At 47.3% G+C, this 27152-nt stretch overlaps 1 protein-coding gene across 1 annotated transcript; it reads left to right on the top strand.

The window, feature by feature from the left end:
• The first annotated feature begins 3823 nt into the window (after positions 1-3823).
• Positions 3824-26038, top strand: NDUFS2 (NADH:ubiquinone oxidoreductase core subunit S2). The gene is made up of 14 exons (XM_073609281.1): positions 3824-3975; positions 5269-5375; positions 5559-5749; positions 5896-6016; positions 10135-10247; positions 10697-10771; positions 10862-10939; positions 11949-12034; positions 13185-13304; positions 15685-15814; positions 16417-16512; positions 20588-20671; positions 23815-23872; positions 25831-26038. Exons 1-14 carry the CDS (start codon positions 3890-3892, stop codon positions 25866-25868), a joined length of 1383 nt encoding a protein of 460 aa, XP_073465382.1. The 5' UTR covers positions 3824-3889; the 3' UTR covers positions 25869-26038.
• The last annotated feature ends 1114 nt before the right edge of the window (positions 26039-27152 follow it).

Genomic DNA, 27152 nt, shown 5'->3' with positions numbered 1-27152 from the left:
AATATATTATATGTATTATTATGATGATTATTTTGGTTATATTCATTATTTATTTATTATTAATATTATTATTAATAAAAAATAATAATAATTATACATTTATAATAAATGAATTAGGAATAAAATAAAATAATTAATAATACATAAAAAAGGAATATAACTAAAACAATCATCATTGTCATAAATATAATATGTAAATTAATATTAAATATAGTCGACTAATTATTATTGTTATTTTATTTTTAATATTAATAATAATAATAATAATAATAATAATAATAATAATAACATCAATAATGTAATTCATTAACAATAAATAAATAATACAGAATAATAATGATAGTGAAATAATAATAATAATTATTATTTTAAATTATTAAAATTATTAATTTATAATAAATTAATTAATAATAAATAAATAAAATAAAATAATGAATAATAAATAACATACTGTCCTGAGAAACATTAGCTTGTGGCTAATTGAAAAATTCTAAATAAAACCTTCACTATGCATTCACCTTTCATGACCCTTGAGTGCCACTCTCCCTTTTGGATTACAGCTACTTGAAAAAGTATTCATACCCCTTGACATTTCCCACGTGTTGTCATGTTACAACCAAAAACGTAAATGTATTTTATTGGGATTTTATGTGATAGACCAACACAAAGTGACACATAATTGTGAAGTGGATGGAAAATGATAAATGATACAAATAAATATGTGAAAAGTGTGTGTGTGTGTGGGGGGGGGGGAGGGACATTTGTATTCAGCCCCCTTTACTCTGATACTCCTAACTAAAATCTAGTGGAACCAATTAGGTGACTCAGAAGTCACCTAATTAGTAAATAGAGTCCACCTGTGTGTCATTTAATCTCCGTATAAATACAGCTGTTCTGTGAAGCCCTCAGAGGTTTGTTAGAGAACCTTAGTGAACAAACAGCATCATGAAGGCCAAGGAACACACCAGACAGGTCAGGGATAAAGTTGTGGAGAAGTATAAAGCAGGGTTAGGTTATAAAGGAATCTCCCAAGCTTTGAACATCTCACGGTGCTCTGTTCAATCCATCATCGGAAAATGGAAAGAGTATGGCACAACTGCAAACCTACCAAGACATGGCCGTCCACCTAAACTGACCGGCCGGGCAAGGAGAGCATTCATCAGAGAAGAGCCAAGAGGTCCATGGTAACTCTGGAGGATCTGCAGAGATCCACAGCTCAGGTGGGAGAATCTGTCCACAGGACAACTATTAGTCGTGTTCTCCACAAATCTGACCTTTATGGAAGAGTGACAAGAAGAAAGACATTGGTGAAAGAAAGTCATAAGAAGTCCTGTTTGTAGTTTGTGAGAAGCCATGTGGGGGACACAGCAAACATGTGGAAGAAGGTGATCTGGTCAGATGAGACCAAAATTGAACATTTTGGCCTAAAAGTAAAACGCTATGTGTGGGGAAAACTAACACTGCACATCACCCTGAACAAACCATCCCCACTGTGAAACATGGTGGTGGCAGCATCATGTTGTGGGGATGGTTTTCTTCAGCAGGGACAGGGAAGCTGGTCAGAGTTGATGGGAAGATGGATGGAGACAAATACAGGACAATCTTAGAAGAAAACCTGTTAGAGTCTACAAAAGACTTGAGACTGGGGCGGAGGTTCACCTTCCAGCAGGACAACGACCTGAAACATCCAGCCAGAGCTACAATGGAATGGTTTAGATCAAAGCATATTCATGTGTTAGAATGGCCCAGTCACAGTCCAGACCTAAATCACATTGAGAATCTGTGGCAAGACTTGAAAATTGCTGATCACAGACGCTCTCCATCCAATCTGACAGAGCTTGAGATATTTTACAAAGAAGAATGGGCAGAAATGTCCCTCTCTAGATGTGCAAAGCTGGTAGAGACATCCCCAAAAAGACTTGTAGAGAAAGGGGGTTCTACAAAGTATTGACTCCGGGGGGCGCCATACAAATGTACCCCCCCCACACTTTTCACATATTTATTTGTATCATTTATCATTTTCCTTCCACTTCACAATTATGAGCCACTTTGTGTTGGTCTATCACATAAAATCCCAATTTTTGGTTGTAACATGACAAAATGTGGAGAATTTCGAGGGGTATGAATAGATTTTCAAGGCGCTGTACTAGGAGACAATTCTGCCCTCTATGTACAGTAATATCTGATCAAACTGTGCCCCCCGGTGGTCATTCTGAGTACTGAGAAATGATTCCACCCTATCCCATAGAAGTTCTTTCGGCTGAGATGACCCCCAACTGTCCTATGAAAAAGAAACTTGAAGAGACCATTCATGTTATAGAGTTGCACCTCCTACAAAAGAACAATATGTGTCAATGTACGTTACATGCATTGGTGCAACGCAGCCCCATTCATTCTGAGTGGCACCCCAACGCATTTGCCTCGTGTTGCATTAGAAAACCTGAGTCATGCGTGATTTTTAAATTTAAGTCCCTGCCCCCACCCCTTCCTGCAGTATTAAATATAATATATACATTTTTTTAATAGATAAAATAATTGATAATAAATAAATAATGAATATAATAAAAATATTAATCATCTTCATAATAAATATAATATATAAATAAGTATTCAATATAATAAATTATTATTATTAATAATAATAATAATAATAACAACAATTTAATTAACAATAAACAAATAAATAATATATGATAATATAATATAATATAATATAATACATTTAAAATAATAATAATAATATTTATTTATTATTATTATTAATAATAATAATGTTTTTATTATTATTTTAAATTAATAATGTATAATAAATTAATTAAGAATAAATAAAATAATTAAGAATAAAAAAATAATGAATAAACCAAAATAATCATCATCATAATAAATAAAATATATAAATGGATATTTAATATAATACATCAATTATAATTATTATTATAATAATAATAATAATAGTCATAATAGTAATAATAAAAATAAATCATAATGTATTATATTAAATATAAATTGATATAATATATTTATTATTATTTTTATGATTATTTTGGTTATATTCATTATTTATGTATTATTATTATTATTATTATTAATTATTAAAATGTATAATAAATAATAAATCAATTAAGAATAAATAAAAAAGAATAGTTAATAATACATAAATAATAAAAATAACCAAAATAATCATAATAATTACAATACACAAACTAATATTCAACAATATAAGAGTTTAATTAATAATAATTATAATAATAAAAATAATTTAAGTAATTAACAATGAAAAAAAACACCATAATAATGTTAATAAATTACAAATAATAATAATAATTATTATTATTTTAAATGTTTTAAATTATTAATTTATTATAAATGAATGAATAATAAATAAATAAAATAATTAATAATAAATATAATAAATAACATAATAATAATAATAATAATAATAATAATAATAATAATAACAACAATAATATTAATAATTATACATATATATCAGTCATATAATATATATGATAAATAATAAACATAATTATAATATAATTAATAATAATATTAATAATAAAAATAATAATTCTAATAAATTAATTAATTCATTAATATTTCATCATAAATATAATCACTGTCTGTGCCGATATACAGGGGGAGGACAATTATTTTGGGGGGCATTAAACTGTCAGGGTCACCCCGCCTATTCACCAACATTTTAGGCCCCTTATAGTCACCATGATGACTTTCTGGAAAAAGAATCCAAGTTCACTTGAATTGCTACTGAAACCACAACAAAGATGGCCGCCCGAGCGCTGTGACAGTCGGAAGTGACATCATGCCGCCTTTGCTGAAGCCCTGGCGCTGGGGGCGGAAGTTCCCGGCAGGCAGTGCGCGGCGGAGGAAGATGGCGGCGCTCAGAGCTTTGGGGAGACTGCGGGCACCTTCAGAGCTTCTGGCCGGGAGGTGGCTGCGGGCGAGCCAGGCGGTCAGGTGATAATCCGAGGGGGTGACTGAGGGGTAGGGGAGTGACACCCCAATAAAGAGCAAGAGGGTGTCATGGGGAGGAATGACAGGAGGTGGAGTTTGTGTATAAGGGGGGGTGACAGGGGGCGGAGTCTGTGTATAAGGGGGGCGGAGTGTGTGTAGGGGGGTGACGGGGGGCGAAGTCTGTGTATAGGGGGTGGAGTCTGTATGGGGGTGGAGTCTGTGTCTAAGGGGGGTGACAGGGGGGCGGTGTGTGTGTATGGGGGGGTGATAGGGGGCGGAGTGTTGTATGGGGGGGTGATAGGGGGCGGAGTGTTGTATGGGGGGGTGATGGGGGGCGGAGTGTTGTATGGGGGGGTGACGGGGCAGAGTGTGTGTATAGAGGGGGTGATGGGGGGCAGAGTGTGTGTATAGAGGGGGTGATGGGGGGCAGAGTGTGTGTATAGAGGGGGTGACGGGGGGGCGGAGTGTGTGTATAGAGGGGGTGACGGGGCGGAGTGTGTGTATAGGGGGGGTGACGGGGCGGAGTGTGTGTATAAGGGGGGGTGACGGGGGACGGAGTGTGTGTATAAGGGGGGGTGACGGGGGACGGAGTGTGTGTATAAGGGGGGGTGACGGGGGGCGGAGTGTGTGTATAAGGGGGGTGACGGGGGGGCGGAGTGTGTGTATAAGGGGGGGTGACGGGGGGCGGAGTGTGTGTATAAGGGGGGGTGACGGGGGGGCGGAGTGTGTGTATAAGGGGGAGTGACGGGGGGGCGGAGTGTGTGTATGGGGGGATAGGGGGGCGGAGTGTGTGTATAGCGTGGGTGACGGGGGCGGAGTGTGTTTATGGGGGCGGAGTGTGTTTATGGGGGCGGAGTCTGTGTATAGGGGGGGTGACGGGGGCGGAGTCTGTGTATGGGGCGGAGTCTGTGTATAGGGGGGGTGACGGGGGCGGAGTGTGTGTATAGGTGGGTGACAGGGGGCAGAGTGTGTATATGGGGGGGGTGAGAGGGGCGGAGTCTGTAAGGGGAGGGGTCACAAGGTGTAATGTGTAGAAAGTTGCAGAGTATATAAAGGGGGGGTGGTGACATGGGGAGGAGTCTGTAAGGTGGGGGAGATGGGGTGGGGTGTTATAATGGGGCGGTGACATGGGGAGGAGTCTGTAAGTGGGGGTGGATATTGTGTATCCAATGAAAACCCAGCATTGTATATACAGTATGATATGGGGGAGGGGACTGTCTCCCCAATGTAGAGGGCACATTATATACGGGGGACCCCATTGTCCTGTATTAAGGATCTATCATCACCCCCCGGCAGAGGGAAGCAATGGCAGCCGGACACGGAGTGGATGGAGCCGTACAGCCGCGCCGTCCTGTACCCGACGACTGAGGCCGAGTTGAAGATGCCGCCCTCCCCCTGGCATGGTGAGTGCTCCTGGCCGCCATCTTTAGGCTGTGATCTGGAGGTGACTTTGTGTTACAATGTACAGTCTGATCACTGGGGAGGGGAGACTGAGGAAATGCTTCCTCCTGCCTGCAGCAGACTGATGACATCATCTCAGCCTAGGCTCATTTTATAACAAATGTGTTTTTTTTTCCTTTGGGCAGACAAGGACCCCCCGGCACAGAAGGACGTGTCCACCCTGACCATCAACTTCGGCCCCCAGCACCCCGCCGCTCACGGCGTGCTGCGCCTGGTCATGGAGCTGAGCGGAGAGTCGGTGAAGAGGTGCGACCCCCACATAGGACTGCTGCACCGCGGCACCGAGAAGCTCATCGAATACAAGACCTACCTGCAGGTAATAGGCTAGGTCTAGGGCATCAGATGTGGGCGTTATTTATGCAAATACAGCTTGCCTGGGACCGCCCACTCCTCCTGACTGACACCCGCCCACCAAGGCGTTTTTGACAGTTCCATAACTCGGCTCTTGTTTGGCGTTTGCAGGCCTTGCCGTACTTCGACCGCCTGGACTACGTCTCCATGATGTGTAATGAGCAGTGCTACTCTCTGGCTGTAGAGAAGCTTCTGAACATCGACCCACCAATCAGAGCCAAGTGGATCAGAGGTAGGTGTGCCTGGACGGGAGGGGAGAGGTGGAGGAGGGGGCGGGGCGCAACGCAGCAGGTTGACCTCAATATTCCATTGTAAACTCTTTATAACACGGTAAAGACGGCTGAGAGACTTTAATGGGGTATAATGAAGTAGATGTGCTCCGACCTGGGGGGACACGGGGGGGGGGGGGTTTGATTGGATATGAGTTTGGCTGTGTGGATTTGCCAGTTTTCTCTAATGTGTGTTTTCCCAATATTGTCATCACACCGAGGGGCCTTAATGGGGTTTTTTTTTTTTAATAGAAATATCTCAGTCAGAAAAAATATATTTATGTTTATACACTGTGTATATGTGTGTGTATACAGAGGGAGAGAGAGAGGAGGAAAGAGGGAGAGAGGAGGGAGAGAGAGGAAGAAAGAGGGAGAGAGGAGGGAGAGAGAGGAGGAAAGAGGGAGAGAGAGAGGAGGAAAGAGGGAGGGAGAGAGAGGAGGAAAGAGGGAGGGAGAGAGAGGAGGAAAGAGGGAGGGAGAGAGAGGAGGAAAGAGGGAGGGAGAGAGAGGAGGAAAGAGGGAGGGAGAGAGAGGAGGAAAGAGGGAGAGAGAGGAGGAAAGAGGGAGGGAGAGAGAGGAGGAAAGAGGGAGGGAGAGAGAGGAGGAAAGAGGGAGGGAGAGAGAGGAGGAAAGAGGGAGGGAGAGAGAGGAGGAGAGAGAGGAGGAAAGAGGGAGGGAGAGAGAGGAGGAAAGAGGGAGGGAGAGAGAGGAGGAAAGAGGGAGAGAGGAGGGAGAGAGAGGAGGAAAGAGGGAGGGGGAGAGAGGAGGAAAGAGGGAGGGGGAGAGAGGAGGAAAGAGGGAGAGAGGAGGGAGAGAGAGGAGGAAAGAGGGAGGGAGAGAGAGGAGGAAAGAGGGAGGGAGAGAGAGGAGGAAAGAGGGAGGGAGAGAGAGGAGGAAAGAGGGAGGGAGAGAGAGGAGGAAAGAGGGAGAGAGAGAGGAGGAAAGAGGGAGAGAGAGAGGAGGAAAGAGGGAGAGAGAGAGGAGGAAAGAGGGAGAGAGAGAGGAGGAAAGAGGGAGAGAGAGAGGAGGAAAGAGAGGAGGAAAGAGGGGGAGAGAGGAGGAAAGAGGGGGAGAGAGGAGGAGGAGGAGAGGGGGGAGAGAGAGGAGGAGAGAGGGGAGGAGAAGGGGAGAGGGAGGAGGAGAGAGAGAGAGAGAGGAAGAAAGAGGGCGAGAGAGGGGAGGAGAAGGAGAGAGGGGAGGAAAGAGGGAGGAGGAGAAGGAAAGAGGGAGGAGAGAGAGAGAGTGAGGAGGAGAGAGAGAGAGAGAGTGAGGAGGAGAGAGAGAGAGGAGGAGGAGAGAGAGGAGGAGAGAGGGAGAGAGGAGGAAAGGGGGAGAGAGAGAGAGGAAAGGGGGAGAGGAAGAGGCAGGAGGAAAGAGAGGGAGGAGGAGGAGAGAGAGGAGGAGAGAGGGAGAGAGGAGGAGAGAGGGAGAGAGGAGGAGAGAGGGAGAGAGGAGGAAAGGGGGAGAGAGGAGGAAAGGGGGAGAGAGAGAGAGGAAAGGGGGAGAGGAAGAGGCAGGAGGAAAGAGAGGGAGGAGGAAAGAGGGGAAGAGAGAGGAGGAAAGAGAGAGAGGAGAGGGAGAGAGAGGAGGAAAGGGGAAGAGGGAGGAGGAAAGGGGAAGAGGGAGGAGGAAAGAGGGAGAGAGGAGAAAGAGAAAAAAGTTAGCGGGGGGAGCAAGCTGGACAGAGAGACAGAAGAGGGAAAGAGAGGAGGAAATAGAGATGGACAGAGCGAGAAGGAAAGTGGGGGGGGGGGGGGAGTAAGAAAGAGAGAAGGAAGGGGGGGGGGGGGAGAGAATGAAGGAGAAAGAGAGAGGGGGATTAAATACATACTTTGGCCACTAGGTGGCACTGTTCATATAGGAATCACACATAGTAGAGGGAGTATGTTGATTTTCATCCTGGATGTGCGGATATTTGTCACATCCCTGCAACAAACATTTTATACATAGACCTGGATTGCTTCCATACACCCCTGTAATTGCCACATGGACCCGGGACTGGCATGGCGGGTGTTCCTGGGTAGAGAAGAGGGGTCCAGTGAACCTCTGTTTTATTAATTTCCACTTCTAATAACCCAAAAGTGACTTGTAAAAACGCCACTTCCGGGTCCTGGTGTCAACATCCCCAGCCATTATGGTGAGAAAAAAAAAATCTCAAATATTTTTTACCATAGTAACACTGTACTACTCAGAGGATGTGTGTGTGTGTGTGTGTGTGTGTATATATATATATACATATATATGTGTGTGTGTGTTTTGGGGAAAAAAGTATTTAGTCAGCCACCAAAAGTTCTCCCACTTAAAAAGATGATGAGCGAGGCCTGTAATTTTCATCATAGGTATACCTCAACTATGAGAGACAAAATGTGGAAACAAATCCAGACAATCACATTGATTTTTTAAAGAATTTATTTGCAAATTATGGTGGAAAATAAGTATTTGGTGAATATCAAAAGTTCATCTCAATGCTTTGTTATATATCCTTTGTTGGCAATGACAGAGGTCAAATGTTTTCTGTAAGTCTTCACAAGGTTGTCACACACTGTTGCTGGTATGTTGGCCCATTCCTCCATGCAGATCTCCTCTAGAGCAGTGATGTTTTGGGGCTCTCGCTGGGCAACATGGACTTTCAACTCCCTCCAAAGGTTTTCTATGGGGTTGAGATCTGGAGACTGGCTAGGCCACTCCAGGACCTTGAAATGCTTCTTTATGAAGCCACTTCTTTGTTGCCCGGACGGTGTGTTTGGGATCGTTGTCATGCTGAAAGACCCAGCCACGTTTCATCTTCAATGCTCTTGCTGATGGGAGGAGATTTGCACTCAAAATCTCACAATACATGGCCCCATTCATTCTTTCATGTACACGGATCAGTGGTCCTGTTCCCTTTGCAGAGAAACAGCCCCAAAGCATGATGTTGCCACCCCCATGCTTCACAGTAGGTATGGTGTTCTTTGGTTGCAACTCAGCATTCTCTCTCCTCCAAACATGATGAGTTGTGTTTCTACCAAACAGTTCTACTTTGGTTTCATCTGACCATATGACATTCTCCCAATCCACTTCTGGATCATCCAAATCAGCAAACCTCAGACGGGCCCGGACATGTACTGGCCTAAGCGGGGACACACGTCTGGCACTGCAGGATCTGAGTCCCTGGCGGCGTAGTGTGTTACTGATGGTAGCCTTTGTTACGTTGGTCCCAGCTCTCTGCAGGTCATTCACTAGGTTCCCCCGTGTGGTTCTGGGATTTTTGCTCATTGTTCTTGTGATCATTTTGACCCCACGGGGTGAGATCTTGCGTGGAGCCCCAGATTGAGGGAGATTATCAGTGGTCTTGTATGTCTTCCATTTTCTAATTATTGCTCCCACAGTTGATTTCTTCACACCAAGCTGCTTGCCTATTGCAGATTCAGTGTTCCCAGCCTGGTGCAGGTCTACAATTTTGTTTCTGGTGTCCTTCGACAGCTCTTTGGTCTTCACCATAGTGGAGTTTGGAGTGTGACTGTTTGAGGTTGTGGACAGGTGTCTTTTATACTGATAACAAGTTCACACAGGTGCCATTAATACAGGTAATGAGTGGAGGACAGAGGAGCCCCTTAAAGAAGAAGATACAGGTCTGTGAGGGCCAGAAATCTTGCTTGTTTGTAGGTGAACAAATACTTCTTTTCCACCATAATTTGCAAACAAATTCTTTCAAAAATCAGACAATGTGATTGTCTGGATTTGTTTCCACATTTTGTCTCTCATAATTGAGGTATACCTCGGATGACAATTACAGGCCTCTCTCATCTTTTTAAGGGGGAGAACTTGCACAATTGGTGGCTGACTAAATACTTTTTTGCCCCACTGTGTGTGTGTGTGTGTGTGTGTGTGTGTGTGTGTGTGTGTGTGTGTATATATATATATATATATATATATATATATATATATATATATATATATATATATATATATATATATATATATAATTATATTATATTATAATATAATATAATTTTTTTTTTTTTTTTACACCCCGATTGCCTTATAACAGTAATCACTATCCTAATTTTTTTTCTTTCTTTTTTTTTTCCCCCCGTCACAGTCCTCTTTGGGGAGATCACTCGTATTCTAAATCACATCATGGCGGTGGCCTGTCACGCCCTGGATGTCGGGGCCATGACGCCATTTTTCTGGCTGTTTGAAGAGCGAGAAAAGGTAACGTGACACAAAACAAATGGCGCCTTGCTTGCTTCGGACAGCTGGGGCTCTAGCTAGGATTTGTTGGGAAAAACCTGCTTGTGTCCTGGAGGAATACAGAGAGGTGGTGATTACATCGCACGTGCTGAAATCTTTAAAAGTAGGCGTGTCTTCCTTTTTTTTTTTTTTTTTTGTAATCACATGACTTGCCGCTGGGTAGCAGTGAGGAACATTGCACCCCTCAAAACATACAACACTCTTAGCCTGGAAGCTGGGGATGCCATAATCTATGCGACAGGCTGCATGTGATTTGAACTCGAGCTGTGTGCATCAAAGCCAAAGATCAGAAGGATTCTGGGTTACCTTGACAACGCATGGTCCTCCTTGTTACCGCGACCCGGTCTGTGACGTGAAACATTTTCCAATTCTTGCTTGTGGGACTTATTTCCTTTTCTCGTCCCCTTCAGATGTTCGAATTTTACGAGCGAGTTTCTGGTGCGAGGATGCACGCCGCTTACGTCCGCCCGGGGGGAGTACACCAGGTAAGAGAGACGGGCGGACTCAAGTCCTGCACACCTGAACTGCCACTGACATTTAACTCGAGAGCCTGACGGTCGGTTCTTGTTTCCTAGGACATGCCACTCGGTCTGATGGATGACATCTATGAGTTCATAAAGAACTTCTCTCTCCGTCTGGATGAGTTGGAGGAGGTGAGTGCGTTTGTGGTTGGAACGCCCTGTGACGGGGGTTAAGGCCCAGTTATGAGTGAGCCATTGAGAAATGGGCACAGCGGGTGTACAGACCCGGGAACTCAGCACAGGGATGATGGGAACCCCTCATAATGGGCACAGCGGGTGTACAGACCCGGGAACTCAGCACAGGGATGGTGGGAACCCCTCATAATGGACACAGCAGGTGTAGAGACCCGGGAACTCAGCACAGGGATGATGGGAACCCCTCATAATGGGCACAGCGGGTGTACAGACCCGGGAACTCAGCACAGGGATGGTGGGAACCCCTCATAATGGACACAGCAGGTGTAGAGACCTGGGAACTCAGCACTGGGATGATGGGAACCCCTCATAATGGGCACAGCGGGTGTACAGACCCGGGAACTCAGCACAGGGATGGTGGGAACCCCTCATAATGGACACAGCAGGTGTAGAGACCCGGGAACTCAGCACAGGGATGATGGGAACCCCTCATAATGGGCACAGCGGGTGTACAGAGTCGGGAACTCAGCACAGGGATGGGGGCAACCCCTCATAATGGGCACAGCGGGTGTACAGACCCGGAAACTCAGCACAGGGATGGTTTCAACCCCTCATAATGGGTACAGTGGGTGTACAGATCTGGGAACTCAGCACAGGGATGGTGGCAACCCCTCATAATGGGTACAGTGGGTGTACAGATCTGGGAACTCAGCACAGGGATGGTGGGAACCCCTCATAATGGGCACAGCGGGTGTTAAGACCCGGGAACTCAGCACAGGGATGGTGGGAACCTCTCATAATGGGCACAGCAGGTGTACAGACCCGGGAACTCAGCACAGGGATGGTGGGAACCCCTCATAATGGGCACAGCGGGTGTACAGACCCGGGAACTCAGCACAGGGATGGTGGGAACCCCTCATAATGGGCACAGCAGGTGTACAGGACTCAGGTAGAGAGCTGTAGACTTTGTGTCATTTTTCATTCCTCCTCATCACATGACATACAGATGCTGACCAACAACAGAATCTGGAAGAACAGAACGGTGGACATTGGAGTCGTCTCCGCAGAGGACGCACTGAACTACGGTTTTAGGTATGGCGCCAACATAAGCGGTGGCGATGTAAAACACGGAAGTGCGAATCGTTTTCTGACAGAAGGCCGGCTGTGTGCCGGGAGGCTCAGCATTTGATCTTTGGATATTTCCAGCTATTGGAAACTCCTTGATGTTTTCCTGGCCTGTTTATTCTGCTGCTCAGGACTCGGTGCTTCACTTTAAAGCTGAACTTCAGTTTGCCGTTGTAGTGAGCTTCCAGATTCCACAAGCGATGTCAATCCCAACTAATTTGTCATTGGTCTCCTACTGAGCAGCGTGGCTCTGACAGCGGTGGAGTCAGAGGCAGCACGCTGTCAGCCGCCAGCAAGCTCGCCATCAAACTGGGGCACGGTGCTACATGCGTTTTGCCTCCTAGGGGACGGGAGGAACAGAAAATGTTTCTGGTGACATTTCTTCTTTAAATATTAACCACTTCAGCTCCAGAAGGTTTTACCCCCCCTCCCCCTTCAAGAGGAACTCCATGCTCTCCTTCAGAAAACATTAAGCTACAAATGCTGTAGCTGCCAACTTTTAATATAAGGACACTTGCCTGTCCAGGGATCCCGCAATGTCTGCACCCCAAGGCGATTCTTAAATCGCCTTGGGGTGCAGGCGCCGGCATCTGTGGTAACGGAAACAGAAAGTGAAGCCTCGTAGCTTTACAGCCTCTTTCCTACTGCGCATGCCCGAGTCCCGTTGTGCTTTCTGAATGGTTCGGCCGTCTTCTGGGGACCTCTATGTGTGTGTCCCAGAAGGCAGCGTGGCGGAGAAATGTAGATTGCCGATAGGCGAATCTTATGCGGAAGTGGGAGCGGGTACCTGTCAAAACCAGGTACCCCCCCCCAAAAAAAGCCCAAATGTGGGAGGGGAGGGGGGCAAACAAGTGGAGCCTCCCCTTTTGGGTGGAGCTGCGCTTTCATGACCAGGCTTTTTTTTTTTTTTTTCTATTTAGCACTGCACTATTTTAACTGGTAATTGCGCAGTCATGCAGCGCTGTACGCAAATTGTATTGCAAAATGTATTCTGCTACATGTCTTTGGTAAAAAATAAAATTCCAGTGTATATTGATGATGTGTGGTGGGGATCTCATGACCCAACCCCCAAACCCAACCCTGTGCTCCTTCTCTAAGGCTTGTCTCCCTCTTTCAGCGGCGTGATGCTCCGAGGTTCCGGCATCCATTGGGATCTGCGGAAGTCTCAGCCGTACGATGTTTACGACCAGGTGGAGTTTGATGTCCCCATCGGCAGTAGAGGAGACTGTTATGACAGGTGAGAGGGGAAGATGGCGCAAGGGGGGTTCCTCACCACTCATACCTTACTGGCACCTCCAAATCTGCACCTCACACTAAAGCTTTTATTGGTTTTTATTATTTTTTTTTTTATTTTCCATGTGTTAAAGTGATAGTAAACCTTCCTGTTTGTTATTTAAAAAAAAAAAAAAAAAAAACATATCATACTTACCTCCACTGTGCAGTTCGTTTTGCACAGAGTAGCCTCGAACCTCATTTTCTGGGGTCCCTCGGCGGCTCTCGCGGCTCCTCCCCACATCAGATAACACCCTAGGAGAAGCGCTCTCCCGGGGGATTACCTTGCGGGCGCGCTCCCGAATCCAACATAGGCGTCCATAGACAGGAATGCCGGACTTGGGCCCCGCCCCCTGGCGCCCGCTTCATTGGATTTAATTGACAGCAGCGGGAGCCAATGGCTGCGCTGCTATCAATCTATCCTCCGATCAAAAGACGGGACCCCGTGCAGAGAGGAAGAGCGCATCTCCGCCGAGGGAATTGAGTGGCTCAGGTAAGTAAAACGGGGGGGGGGGGGGTTGGGGGCGGTCACTGCCAGATGTTTTCTCACCTTAATGCATAGGATGCACGAGGGTTTACAACCCCTTTAAGTCTAATGTAAGTATACACTATATTGTCAAAATTATTGGGAATCCTGCAGTGGTGTATATTTTTTATATATTGTTTTTAAAATTGGGCGCCCTCCCTCACCCCATCTAAATTTTCCCCACCCCTTGCTGCTTCAGAACCACCCCTTGCTGTTTCAGAACCACCCCTTGCTGTTTCAGAACCACCCCTCCCTGTTTCAGAACCACCCCTCCCTGTTTCAGAACCACCCCTCCCTGTTTCAGAACCACCCCTCCCTGTTTCAGAACCACCCCTCCCTGTTTCAGAACCACCCCTCCCTGTTTCAGAACCACCCCTCCCTGTTTCAGAACCACCCCTTCCTCTTTCAGAACCACCCCTTCCTCTTTCAGAACCACCCCTTCCTCTTTCAGAACCACCCCTTTATCTGTAAACTTCACCCCTTCCTCTTTAGGCTCCACCTCGTCCTTTTAAAGCTCCACCTCTTCAGAAGTGGGGAGGAGGGGTGCTGAGAGAGAGAGAGGGGCAGCGAGAGCGTGAGAGGGGGGTTGAAAAAGAGGGGGGTGGGTAGCCATCGATCAAAATAAAATTCCAAAATTTGAAAAACTTTGGCATCCTTGGATAAAACAACAGTTCCTGTCAAACTTCAATGACTCTGTCCTGTTGCCATGGTAACAGATTAAATGACTTACAGAGACACCCATTCTAAGGCTTCAAAGAGAACTAAAAAGAATAATAAACTGACGAGTGGGACAACCTTGTGGACCATACCTCTACCTTTCAACCCTTTTTCTTCTTTCTCTTTCCTTTTCTCCACCTTACGAATAAAGCTCATTATCAGAATTTATTTGACCTATATACACTCTACTTGTACACAATATGTATAGTAGGTATAAATCATTTAAATACCTACAAAAGTAACTAAGGAAATGATATATATCTTTAATTTAGGTTTACGTGAACCCAATGTTTAATATTTGAAATTTCATGATATTTACCTATATAAACCCTACTGTAAAACAATGAGCTTACTTTATAGATCCTTGTAAACTTACTTTATGTATCTTTATAACATTGTATACTCAATAAACTTCTTTTGACAAGGAAAAAGAGGGGGGTGAAAAAAGAGAGGGAGGTAACAGGTAGTGGGGTTGAGAGAAAAAGGGGGGGTAGGAGAGAGATGGGCATGAGAGAGAGGGGGGCTTCCCTATCCCACCATACTAAACCAGGGGGTTCCCCCTATCTGCCCCCCTGAAAAATGCCACCCAAGGCAAATGCCTTGTTTGCCTTGTAGTAGATATGCCCCTGGATGCCTGCCTTTACACACACATGAACTTTAATGGCATCCCAGTCTTAGTCCGTAGGGTTCAATATTGAGTTGGCCCGCCCTTTGCAGCTGTAACAGCTTCATTTCTTCTGGGAAGGTTGACAATTCTTCCAGAAGCGCATTTGTGAGGTCAGGCACTGATGTTGGACAACAAGGCCTGGCACGCAGTCTCCGCTCTAATTCACCCCAAAGGTGTTCTGTCTAGTTGAGGTCAGGACTCTGTGCAGGCCAGTCAAGTTCCTCCACCCCAAACCCGCTCATCCATGTATTTATGGGCCTTGCTTTGTGCTCATCGCATGCAATTCTTTGCAGTGCTATTAAAAAAATTTTTATATGCTTTTAGCAAACCATGCCTTATATAGCGCTCAGTCTATAATGGCACCTAAAAGGTATCTAAAATGCACAGCACAGATGTGAACCGGGGCCTTATTGATCTTCTCGTCTCTCCTGCCAGGTACCTGTGCCGCGTGGAGGAGATGCGACAGTCCCTGAGGATCATCCTTCAATGCCTCAACAAGATGCCTGAGGGAGAGATCAAGGTGGATGATGCCAAAGTGTCTCCCCCAAAGAGGTCTGAGATGAAGGTGGGTGTCTATGAAAAGGACGGGCAGCATTTTTGCTTGCACATGATTGGATGATGGAAGTCCAGTAGAACTCCCCCCCCCCCCCTCATTTACTAACCTGGAGCAACTGTACTTGCAAAGTGTACAATTTATTTGCCTTTAGTAAATCCCCCCTCAGAAAGTGGCCGAGGCTTTGATGCAAGTCAATCCTGGAGATCCTCTTTTAGGTCATGGGGAACTCCAACGATCCTCCTTTCCCCCATTTCTACCCCAGCAAAAATATATCTTCAGCACATGGTGCATTGGTATGATTAGGAAACCTTTTAGATATAATATTAAATAAAAGAATAAATGTAATATTTTTGATACTCGGAGCAAGGGAGCCCGACGTACATTGCTGGCCCGTGGGAGAAGGCCCCTCCCCAGCCTTACATTGCTGTTTGCACTAACCAGTGTATGTTACTCACATTTTGTGGTCTTTGATGAGTTGGTGTGTATTAGTCCAGAGGGGAGGCGGGGCAGTGGCACAAAGTCTGATCCATCTTTGTTCTACGCCGCCATATAGCACGGCATCACATTCTTTTTCTTGTTGGCTAATACTGGATTTTTGCCATGTCTTAAAGCGCTCGATGGAGTCCTTGATTCACCACTTCAAGCTGTACACAGAGGGGTACCAGGTCCCCCCAGGAGCCACGTACACGGCCATTGAGGCCCCCAAGGTGAGAAAATGGGGAAAGGGGGGGGATGTTATACAAAGAACTGCCAGGTTCTGCTTTAAAGTAAGCAGTTTTGTGTGTCATGATGAGAACTGCCCCCTTGGCCACTCTGCCTGCCCCTTTACTACCCTAGCCTGCCCCTATGCTACCCTAGCCTGTCCATATACTACCCTAGCCTGTCCATATACTACCCTAGCCTGTCCATACGCTGCCTTAGCCTGTCCATATACTACCTTAGCCTGTCCATATACTACCTTAGCCTGTCCATATACTACCTTAGCCTGTCCATATACTACCTTAGCCTGTCCATATACTACCTTAGCCTGTCCATATACTACCTTAGCCTGTCCATATACTACCTTAGCCTGTCCATATACTACCCTAGCCTGTCCATATTCTACCCTAGCCTGTCCATACGCTGCCTTAGCCTGTCCATATACTACCTTAGCCTGTCCATATACTACCTTAGCCTGTCCATATACTACCTTAGCCTGTCCATATACTACCTTAGCCTGTCCATATACTACCTTAGCCTGCCCCTAATACTTCCCTAGCCTGCCCCTATACTTCCCTAGCCTGCCCCTATACTTCCCTAGCCTGCCCCTAATACTTCCCTAGCCTGCCCCTAATACTTCCCTAGCCTGCCCCTATACTTCCCTAGCCTGCCCCTATACTTCCCTAGCCTGCCTCTATACTTCCCTGCTGCCTCTATACTTCCCTAGCTAGCCCCTAATGCTTCCCTAGCTTCCCCTAATACTTGCCTAGCCTGCCTCTATACTTGCCTAACCTGCCTCTATACTTCCCTAGCTTCCCCTAATGCTTGCCTAGCCTGCCTCTATACTTGCCTAGCCTGCCTCTATACTTGCCTAGCCTGCCTCCTATACTTTCCTAGCCTGCCTCTATACTTCCTTAGCCTGCCTCTATACTTCCTTAGCCTGCCTCTATACTTCCCTAGCCTGCCTCTATACTTCCCTAGCTTCCCCTAATGCTTGCCTAGCCTGCCTCTATACTTGCCTAGCCTGCCTCTATACTTGCCTAGCCTGCCTCTATACTTCCTTAGCCTGCCTCTATACTTCCTTAGCCTGCCTCTATACTTCCTTAGCCTGCCTCTATACTTCCCTAGCCTGCCTCTATACTTCCCTAGCTTCCCCTAATGCTTGCCTAGCCTGCCTCTATACTTGCCTAGCCTGCCTCTATACTTGCCTAGCCTGCCTCTATACTTGCCTAGCCTGCCTCTATACTTCCCTAGCCTGCCTCTATACTTCCCTAGCCTGCCTCTATACTTCCCTAGCTTGCCCCTAATACTTGCCTAGCTTGCCTCTATACTTGCCTAGCCTGCCTCTATACATGCCTAGCTTGCCTCTATATTTGCCTAACCTGCCTCTATACTTGCCTAGCCTGCCTCTATACTTGCCTAGCCTGCCTCTATACTTGCCTAGCCTGCCTCTATACTTGCCTAGCCTGCCTCTATACTTGCCTAGCCTGCCTCTATACTTGCCTAGCCTGCCTCTATACTGCCCTAGCCTGCCTCTATACTGCCCTAGCCTGCCCCAGCCTGCCCCTATACTGCCCTAGCCTGCCCCAATACTGCCCTAGCCTGCCGCTATACTGCCCTACCTTGTCCATATACTTCCCTAGCCTGTCCATATACTACCCTAGCCTGTCCATACACTGCCTTAGCCTACCGCTATACTACCCTAGCCTGCCCCTAATACTTACCTAGCCTGTCTATATACTTCCCTAGCCTGCCTCTATACTTCCCTAGCCTGCCTTTATACTTCCCTAGCCTGCCTTTATACTTCCCTAGCCTGCCTTTATACTTCCCTAGCTTCCCCTAATGCTTGCCTAGCCTGCCTCTATACTTGCCTAGCCTGCCTCTATACTCCCTGCTGCCTCTATACTTGCCTAGCCTGCCTCTATACTTGCCTAGCCTGCCTCTATACTTGCCTAGCCTGCCTCTATACTTGCCTAGCCTGCCTCTATACTGCCCTAGCCTGCCCCCTATACTGCCCTAGCCTGCCCCTATACTGCCCTAGCCTCCCCTATACTGCCCTAGCCTGCCCCAGCCTGCCCCTTAACTGCCCTAGCCTGCCGCTATATTGCCCTACCTTGTCCATATACTTCCCTAGCCTGTCCATATACTACCCTAGCCTGTCCATACACTGCCTTAGCCTGCCCCTATACTTCCCTAGCCTGCCTCTATACTTCCCTAGCCTGCCTCTATACTTCCCTAGCCTGCCTCTATACTTCCCTAGCCTGCCTCTATACTTCCCTAGCCTGCCCCTAATGCTTCCCTAGCTTCCCCTAATACTTGCCTAGCCTGCCTCTATACTTGCCTAGCCTGCCTCTATACTTGCCTAGCCTGCCTCTATACTTGCCTAGCCTGCCTCTATACTTGCCTAGCCTGCCTCTATACTTGCCTAGCCTGCCTCTATACTTGCCTAGCCTGCCTCTATACTTGCCTAGCCTGCCTCTATACTTGCCTAGCCTGCCTCTATACTTGCCTAGCCTGCCTCTATACTTGCCTAGCCTGCCTCTATACTTGCCTAGCCTGCCTCTATACTTCCCTAGCCTGTCCCTAATGCTTCCCTAGCCTGTCCCTAATGCTTCCCTAGCTTCCCCTAATACTTGCCTAGCCTGCCTCTATACTTGCCTATACTGCCCTAGCCTGCCCCTATACTACCCTACCTTGTCCATATACTACCCTAGCCTGTCCATATACTACCCTAGCCTGTCCATATACTACCCTAGCCTGTCCATATACTACCCTAGCCTGTCCATATACTACCCTAGCCTGTCCATATACTACCCTAGCCTGTCCATATACTACCCTAGCCTGTCCATACACTGCCTTAGCCTGCCGCTATACTACCCTAGCCTGCCCCTAATACTTACCTAGCCTGTCCATATACTGCCCTAGCCTGCCCCTATACTGCCCTAGCCTGCCCCTATACTACCCTAGCCTGCCTCTATACTTCCCTAGCCTGCCTCTATACTTCCCTAGCCTGCCCCTAATGCTTCCCTAGCTTCCCCTAATACTTGCCTAGCCTGCCTCTATACTTGCCTAGCCTGCCTCTATACTTGCCTAGCCTGCCTTTATACTTGCCTAGCCTGCCTCTATACTTGCCTAGCCTGCCTCTATACTTGCCTAGCCTGCCTCTATACTTGCCTAGCCTGCCTCTATACTTGCCTAGCCTGCCTCTATACTTGCCTAGCCTGCCTCTATACTTGCCTAGCCTGCCTCTATACTTGCCTAGCCTGTCCCTAATGCTTCCCTAGCCTGTCCCTAATTTTTCCCTAGCCTGTCCCTAATGCTTCCCTAGCTTCCCCTAATACTTGCCTAGCCTGCCTCTATACTTGCCTATACTGCCCTAGCCTGCCCCTATACTACCCTACCTTGTCCATATACTTCCCTAGCCTGTCCATATACTACCCTAGCCTGTCCATATACTACCCTAGCCTGTCCATATACTACCCTAGCCTGTCCATACACTACCCTAGCCTGTCCATACACTACCCTAGCCTGTCCATACACTACCCTAGCCTGTCCATACACTACCCTAGCCTGTCCATACACTACCCTAGCCTGTCCATACACTACCCTAGCCTGTCCATACACTGCCTTAGCCTGCCGCTATACTACCCTAGCCTGCCCCTAATACTTACCTAGCCTGTCCATATACTGCCCTAGCCTGCCCCTATACTACCCTAGCCTGCCCCTATACTACCCTAGCCTGCCCCCATACTACCCTAGCCTGTCCATATACTTCCCTAGTCTGCCCCTATACTGCCCCTATTCTAATGTAGCCCTCCCCTATACTTCCCTAACTCACCCCTTGGAATTGAACATAATGGTATTTCATATAATTTTGCATATAGACAAGGTGCTGTTGAATGTAAATCTGACTTCCTGATAAATTTAATTTTAGTTATAATTATCATGATGGAAAGTATGGTGAGTGCTCAGTGTTGGCGTTTTCAGGGAATTTCCGAATGCAATAATTGCCTCATATAATAACTTCACCTCGACTCGTCTCACTGTGAAAACGGCTGATCTTCTTTTTGTTTTTGTTGGCAGGGAGAGTTCGGCGTCTACCTCGTGTCCGATGGAACGAGCCGCCCGTATCGCTGTAAGATCAAAGCCCCGGGATTCGCTCATTTAGTAAGTACTCCATCAGCAGCTTTTTTGGTTTAGTATCTGATGTGAGATTCTTCAAGGGTCTTTTTTGTGAAATAGATCTCCAGTTTTTGAGGTTGGGGGGTAAAAATTTCCACAACAGTTGGGGGTTGATTTACTAAAACGGGAGAATGCAAAAATCTCTTGCATGGTAGCCAATCGGCATCCAGGATTTTATTTCAAAGCTTAATTGAGCAAGCTGAAGTTATAAGCTGATAAGCTGAAGCACTCTTCAGTTTTAGGAAATAAATCTCTGTTGGTTGAAGTTGCACACATCTCAGGAGGGGTTTTGGTCCACTCTTCTTTACAGATCTTCTCTAAATCCTGAAGGTTTCTTGGCTGTCGCTTGGCACCTCGAAGTTTCAGCTCCCTCCATAAATTTTCTATAGGATTAAGGTCTGGAGACTGGCTAGGTCACTCCATGACCTTAATGTGCTTCTTCAGCCACTCCTTTGTTGCCTTGGCGGCATGTTTTGGGTCATTGTCATGCTGGAAGACCCATCTTCAGTGTTCTGGCTGAGGGAAGAAGGTTCTCATCCAAGATCTTACAATACATGGCCCTCGTCCATTGGCCCCTCAATGCGGCAAAGTCGGCCTGTACCTTTAGCAGAGAAACGGCCCCAACGCATCATGTTTCCACCTCCGTGTGTGACTGTAGGGATGATGTTCTTAAGGTCATAGTCAGCATTTTTCTTTCCTCCAAACACAGCGAATCCCTCTCCACAAGAAGACCCATGTACAGTCATGCCCATGATCATCTAGATCGAGGATCTCCAAACTATGGCCCTCCAGCTGTTGCGGAACTACACATCCAATGAGGCTTTGTAAAACTGACATTCACAGACATGACTAGGCGTGATGGGAATTGTAGTTCCTGAATAATTGGAGGGCCGTAGTGCGAGGACCCTGATCTAAATGATTCAGAGAAGGATTGGGAGAAAGTGCTGTGCTCAGATGAGACCAAAATTGAGCTCTTTGGCATTAACTCGACTCGTCGTGTTTGGAGGAAGAAAAATGCTGACTATGACCCTAAGAACATCATCCCTACAGTCAAGCACGGGAGGTGGAAACATGATGCTTCAGGGCCGTTTCTCTGCTAAAGGTACAGGCCGACTTTGCCGCATTGAGGGGCCAATGGAAAAGGGCCATGTATTGTAAAATCTTGGATGAGAACCTTCTTCTCTCAGCCAGAACATTGAAGATGGGTCTTCCAACATGACACTCCTGAACTCTACACACTGTATGTGGTGCTCTCCTGAATTAGTCTGTACATAGCGCACTCTTGAACCCTGCACTCTGTACATAGCGCACTCTTGAGCCCTGCACTCTGTACATAGCGCGCTCTTGAGCCCTGCACTTGCTCTTGAACCCTGCACTCTGTACATGGAGCGCTCTTGAACCCTTCACTCTGCACATGGAGTGCTCTTGAACCCTGCACTCTGCACATGGAGCGCTCTTGAACCCTGCACTCTGTACATGGAGCGCTCTTGAACCCTGCACTCTGTACATGGAGCGCTCTTGAACCCTGCACTCTGTACATGGAGCGCTCTTGAACCCTGCACTCTGTACATGGAGCGCTCTTGAACCCTGCACTCTGTACATGGAGCGCTCTTGAACCCTGCACTCCTGTACACGGCGCACTCTTGAACCCTGCACTCCTGTACACGGCGCACTCTTGAACCCTGCACTCCTGTACACGGCGCACTCTTGAACCCTGCACTCCTGTACACGGCGCACTCTTGAACCCTGCACTCCTGTACACGGCGCACTCTTGAACCCTGCACTCCTGTACACGGCGCACTCTTGAACCCTGCACTCCTGTACACGGCGCACTCTTGAACCCTGCACTCCTGTACACGGCGCACTCTTGAACCCTGCACTCCTGTACACGGCGCACTCTTGAACCCTGCACTCCTGTACACGGCGCACTCTTGAACCCTGCACTCTTGAACCCTGCACTCCTGTACACGGCGCACTCTTGAACCCTGCACTCCTGTACACGACGCACTCTTGAACCCTGCACTCCTGTACACGGCGCACTCTTGAACCCTGCACTCCTGTACACGGCGCACTCTTGAACCCTGCACTCGGCGCGCTCTTGAACCCTGCACTCTGTACATGGAGCGCTCTTGAACCCTGCACTCTGTACATGGAGCGCTCTTGAACCCTGCACTCTGTACATGGAGCGCTCTTGAACCCTGCACTCTGTACATGGAGCGCTCTTGAACCCTGCACTCTGTACATGGAGCGCTCTTGAACCCTGCACTCTGTACATGGAGCGCTCTTGAACCCTGCACTCTGTACATGGAGCGCTCTTGAACCCTGCACTCTGTACATGGAGCGCTCTTGAACCCTGCACTCTGTACATGGAGCGCTCTTGAACCCTGCACTCTGTACATGGAGCGCTCTTGAACCCTGCACTCTGCACCCTGTACATGGCGCGCTCTTGAACTCTGCACCCTCTTGAACCATGCACCCTGTACATGGCGCGCTCTTGAACTCTGCACCCTCTTGAACCATGCACCCTGTACATGGCGTGCTCTTGAACCCTGCACCCTGTACACGGCGCACTCTTGAACCCTGCACTCCTGTACACGGCGCACTCTTGAACCCTGCACTCCTGTACACGGCGCACTCTTGAACCCTGCACTCCTGTACACGGCGCACTCTTGAACCCTGCACTCCTGTACACGGCGCACTCTTGAACCCTGCACTCCTGTACACGGCGCACTCTTGAACCCTGCACTCCTGTACACGGCGCACTCTTGAACCCTGCACTCCTGTACACGGCGCACTCTTGAACCCTGCACTCCTGTACACGGCGCACTCTTGAACCCTGCACTCGGCGCACTCTTGAACCCTGCACTCGGCGCACTCTTGAACCCTGCACTCGGCGCACTCTTGAACCCTGCACTCGGCGCACTCTTGAACCCTGCACTCGGCGCACTCTTGAACCCTGCACTCGGCGCACTCTTGAACCCTGCACTCTGTATGCAGCGAACCCCTAAGTCCTTTAAGTTACTTTATCTACCCCCCTCGTTTGTAGTTGCTTGCTGCATAATGACGGTCCACTTTTAAGGCCCACACTGGACCATTTAATGACGTGTTTTCTCTCTCTCTCCTCGTAGGCTGGCTTGGATAAGATGTCCCAGGGCCACATGCTGGCCGATGTCGTAGCAATTATCGGTAAGTATCCTACTATCCATACTTACATTGTTGCACCTCTATTTCATTATATATTAATTATTCTGCGCTCACCAAACTAATAATGTGATCAATATTATTATAAATATTGTGGAAAAAAAAAAGTAAAAAGTGAAAAAAACGTGTGTATGCTGCTATCTCAAAGAATTAAATACTCAATTCACAAACATATATAGACAAAAAGAGATACAGAGATAAAAAACACATGTGAGTGAATAAATCGCTATAAATCAATTATTGTGTTTGAAAAAGTCCCAGCAAACACGGGATGAACTTTAAAATAAAAAGTCCTAAAAAAGTTCCAACCACGAACATGATGATTTAAAAATAAAAAAAATGACAATGAAGGCAACTTCTGATGCAGCCCCCTGAGAATCTGCAATGGTGACTGGTCAATCCTTAATATCCGAACGGAGAAGTAAGCCAAAAAAATAGCCAGATGGCCTCTTACCGGACACGATGGACCCCAAATGATAGGGGGTCAAACTCGCCTGATATCCGCTGTGATGTTCCACCCGCTCCAGAGAGGGATAGCCGCTCTCTCTCTCGTCTAGGACAGCGGGATGGTTTACTAACTTTCCAGTTACTCTGCTCGATACTCCTCCAGTAAATTTCAAAGGGATTTAGAAGAAAAAAGAGGAACTTCGTGGTGCAGTAAATAATGGTACCGTATATACTCGAGTATAAGCCGAGTTTTCCAGCACATTTTTTTTGTGCTGAAAATGCCCTCCTCGGCTTATACTCGAGTCAAGCACTTTTCTGCAGCAGAGAATTGCATTTTCCGAACCGAATTTGGGGCCCCCGTATCTCGGGGCCACTTGGTGCTAGGAACCCCAAATTTGGTGTGCAAACCCAATGGAACTAGCACTACGAGATACAAGGGCCCCAAAGTCGGTTCGGAAAATGTCATTCTCTGCTGCAGAAAAGTGCAGCAGAACTCCAGCTTTGGATATGTTGTAGTTCTAGTTCCTGGGTTTGCACACCAAATTTGGGGTTCCTAGCACCAAGTGGCCCCGAGATACGGGGCCCCCAAAGTCGGTCAATTGTGTCCATCTGCAGCAATGTCATTTCAGGACCCTTTGGCTCCAGAGACCCCAAATTTTGGCTGCAGCTAGGAGGCATCTAGGAACCCTTAACTACCGAGTTTGAAGTTCGGGGGACCTATGGCTGCAAATGGGCACAGTGAGGCTCCAAATGGGCACAGTGAGGCTCCAAATGGGCATTGTTGACCCTCTTTTCCACTTATAGTAACTGCGCATTTCTCACCCTAGGCTTATACTCGAGTCAATAAGTTTTCCCAGTTTTTTTGTGGTAAAATTAGGTGCCTCGGCTCATGTTCGGGTCGGCTTATACTCGAGTATATACAGTAGTTTTATTCCAAAATTTTCCTTAAGCACAGCGAAGAAATACAGTGTAACACACAGCTGCAAGCTATCAAACTGCCAGCTGGTGCGTGGTGAGGTCACAAGATTCACTCCAACCTGGTTACTGTGGATATCAGACGAGTTTGACCCCTATAGTTTGGGGTCCATCGTGTCCGGTAAGAGGCCATCTGGCTATTTTTTTTAGCTTACTTCTCCGTTCGGATATTTAGCATTGACCAGTCACCATTGCAGATTCCCAGGGGGCTGCATTAGAAGTTGCCTTCACTGTCATTTTTTTATGTTTAAATGATCATGTTCGTGGTTGGAAGTTTTTAAACACATTAATCACAAGTTGTTTGTATGGACTTTTTTTTTTTCTTTTTAATTTTTTTTTTTAATTTTAAAGTTCATCCCATGTTTGCTGGAACTTTTTCAAACACGATAATAGATTTATAGTGATTTATTCACTCACGTGTGTTTTTACTTTTTTTTTTTTTTTTTTTGCATTTTTTTTGTCTATATACTTCTGTTTCATTGCCAACAGCTGACCCAAATTTTCCCTCCCTCTCCCAACAGGAACTCAGGATATTGTCTTTGGAGAGGTGGATCGGTAATCGGCTGCTTTTGTGTGGAAAGGATCCTGGGCCGCGGTTCAAAACGGCCTCCATGTTTTCCTGTGGCTTCTCCACCATAGACCTAGAGGCAACACATCTGTTTATTTAATCATTGTCCTTGTAAAGCTTGTTCTGGAAATAAACAAATTTTGGTTTCCTATCAAACAAAAGCGTATCTTCTTTATCCCTGCCTCTGTTCTGTCAGGACACGTCTGTTTTGATTCACTTTGTATGGCCCCATCTTGAATATTCAGCGCGTGCCTGATCCCTGCGCTCTGTACGCGGTGCGCGCCTGTTCCCTGCGCTCTGTACGTGGCGCGCGCCTGATCCCTGCGCTCTGTACGCGGCGCACGCCTGATCCCTGCGCTCTGTACGCGGGGCGCGCCTGATCCCTCCTCTCTGTGAGCGCCGCGCCCCTGATCCCTGTGCTCTGTATGCGCCATGCGCCCCTGATCCCTGCGCTCTGTGCGCGCCTGATCCCTGCGCTTTGTACTTCACCTACTCCTGAACCCTGCGCTCTGCATGCCAGCTACTCCTGGGCCCTGCGCGCCGCCTACTCCTGGGCCCTGCGCGCCGCCTACTCCTGGGCCCTGTGCGCCGCCTACTCCTGTGCGCCGCCTACTCCTGGGCCCTGTGCGCCGCCTACTCCTGGGCCCTGTGCGCCGCCTACTCCTGGGCCCTGTGCGCCGCCTACTCCTGGGCCCTGTGCGCCGCCTACTCCTGGGCCCTGTGCGCCGCCTACTCCTGGGCCCTGCACACAACGCACAGTAATAATCGAATGCAGAGGCAATTATTTGATATGATAGAGTAGATACATAGTCTTACAGATACAACCTGCTCTTTGAGGTCAACCATAAAGCTGATGTGGGTGGCAATGAAATTTAGTGACACCCCTGTTCTAGAAGAAGACCTGGTGGGTCCATGAGATCAATAAACTCTGGTCTATGCCTTTTCCTTCCTTAAAACTTCTTCGCCTGCTTCAGACTCTGGCTATATTTTTTTTTCTTCCACCCGAACTTTTACCTACCTGGCTCCCCTGAGAGCAGCCGGATGGGTCCTCTGCTGGATTGCCTTCCAGGACACCTTCTCGTTATGTGAAGGAGACTGCTTGGTTCCCTTTCTCCTTCTGTGCCTTTTTTGAAGGCCACGTTTTGGGGCGGCACACCTCCCTTGACAAGGGACCAGCACGGGCGGCGTGGGTTCCCAGTCCGGGTGCATGCACTGTAGGGCACTTTTTGGGCTTCATATGGAAGCTGTGTATGGTTTGTAGCCTGGCTTTGTTCC

The sequence above is a fragment of the Aquarana catesbeiana genome, linkage group LG13, assembly GCF_042186555.1.
Source record: "Aquarana catesbeiana isolate 2022-GZ linkage group LG13, ASM4218655v1, whole genome shotgun sequence".
In the NCBI taxonomy this organism is placed as follows: Eukaryota; Metazoa; Chordata; class Amphibia; order Anura; family Ranidae; genus Aquarana; species Aquarana catesbeiana.
This window is presented reverse-complemented; position numbering and strand designations above follow the sequence as displayed.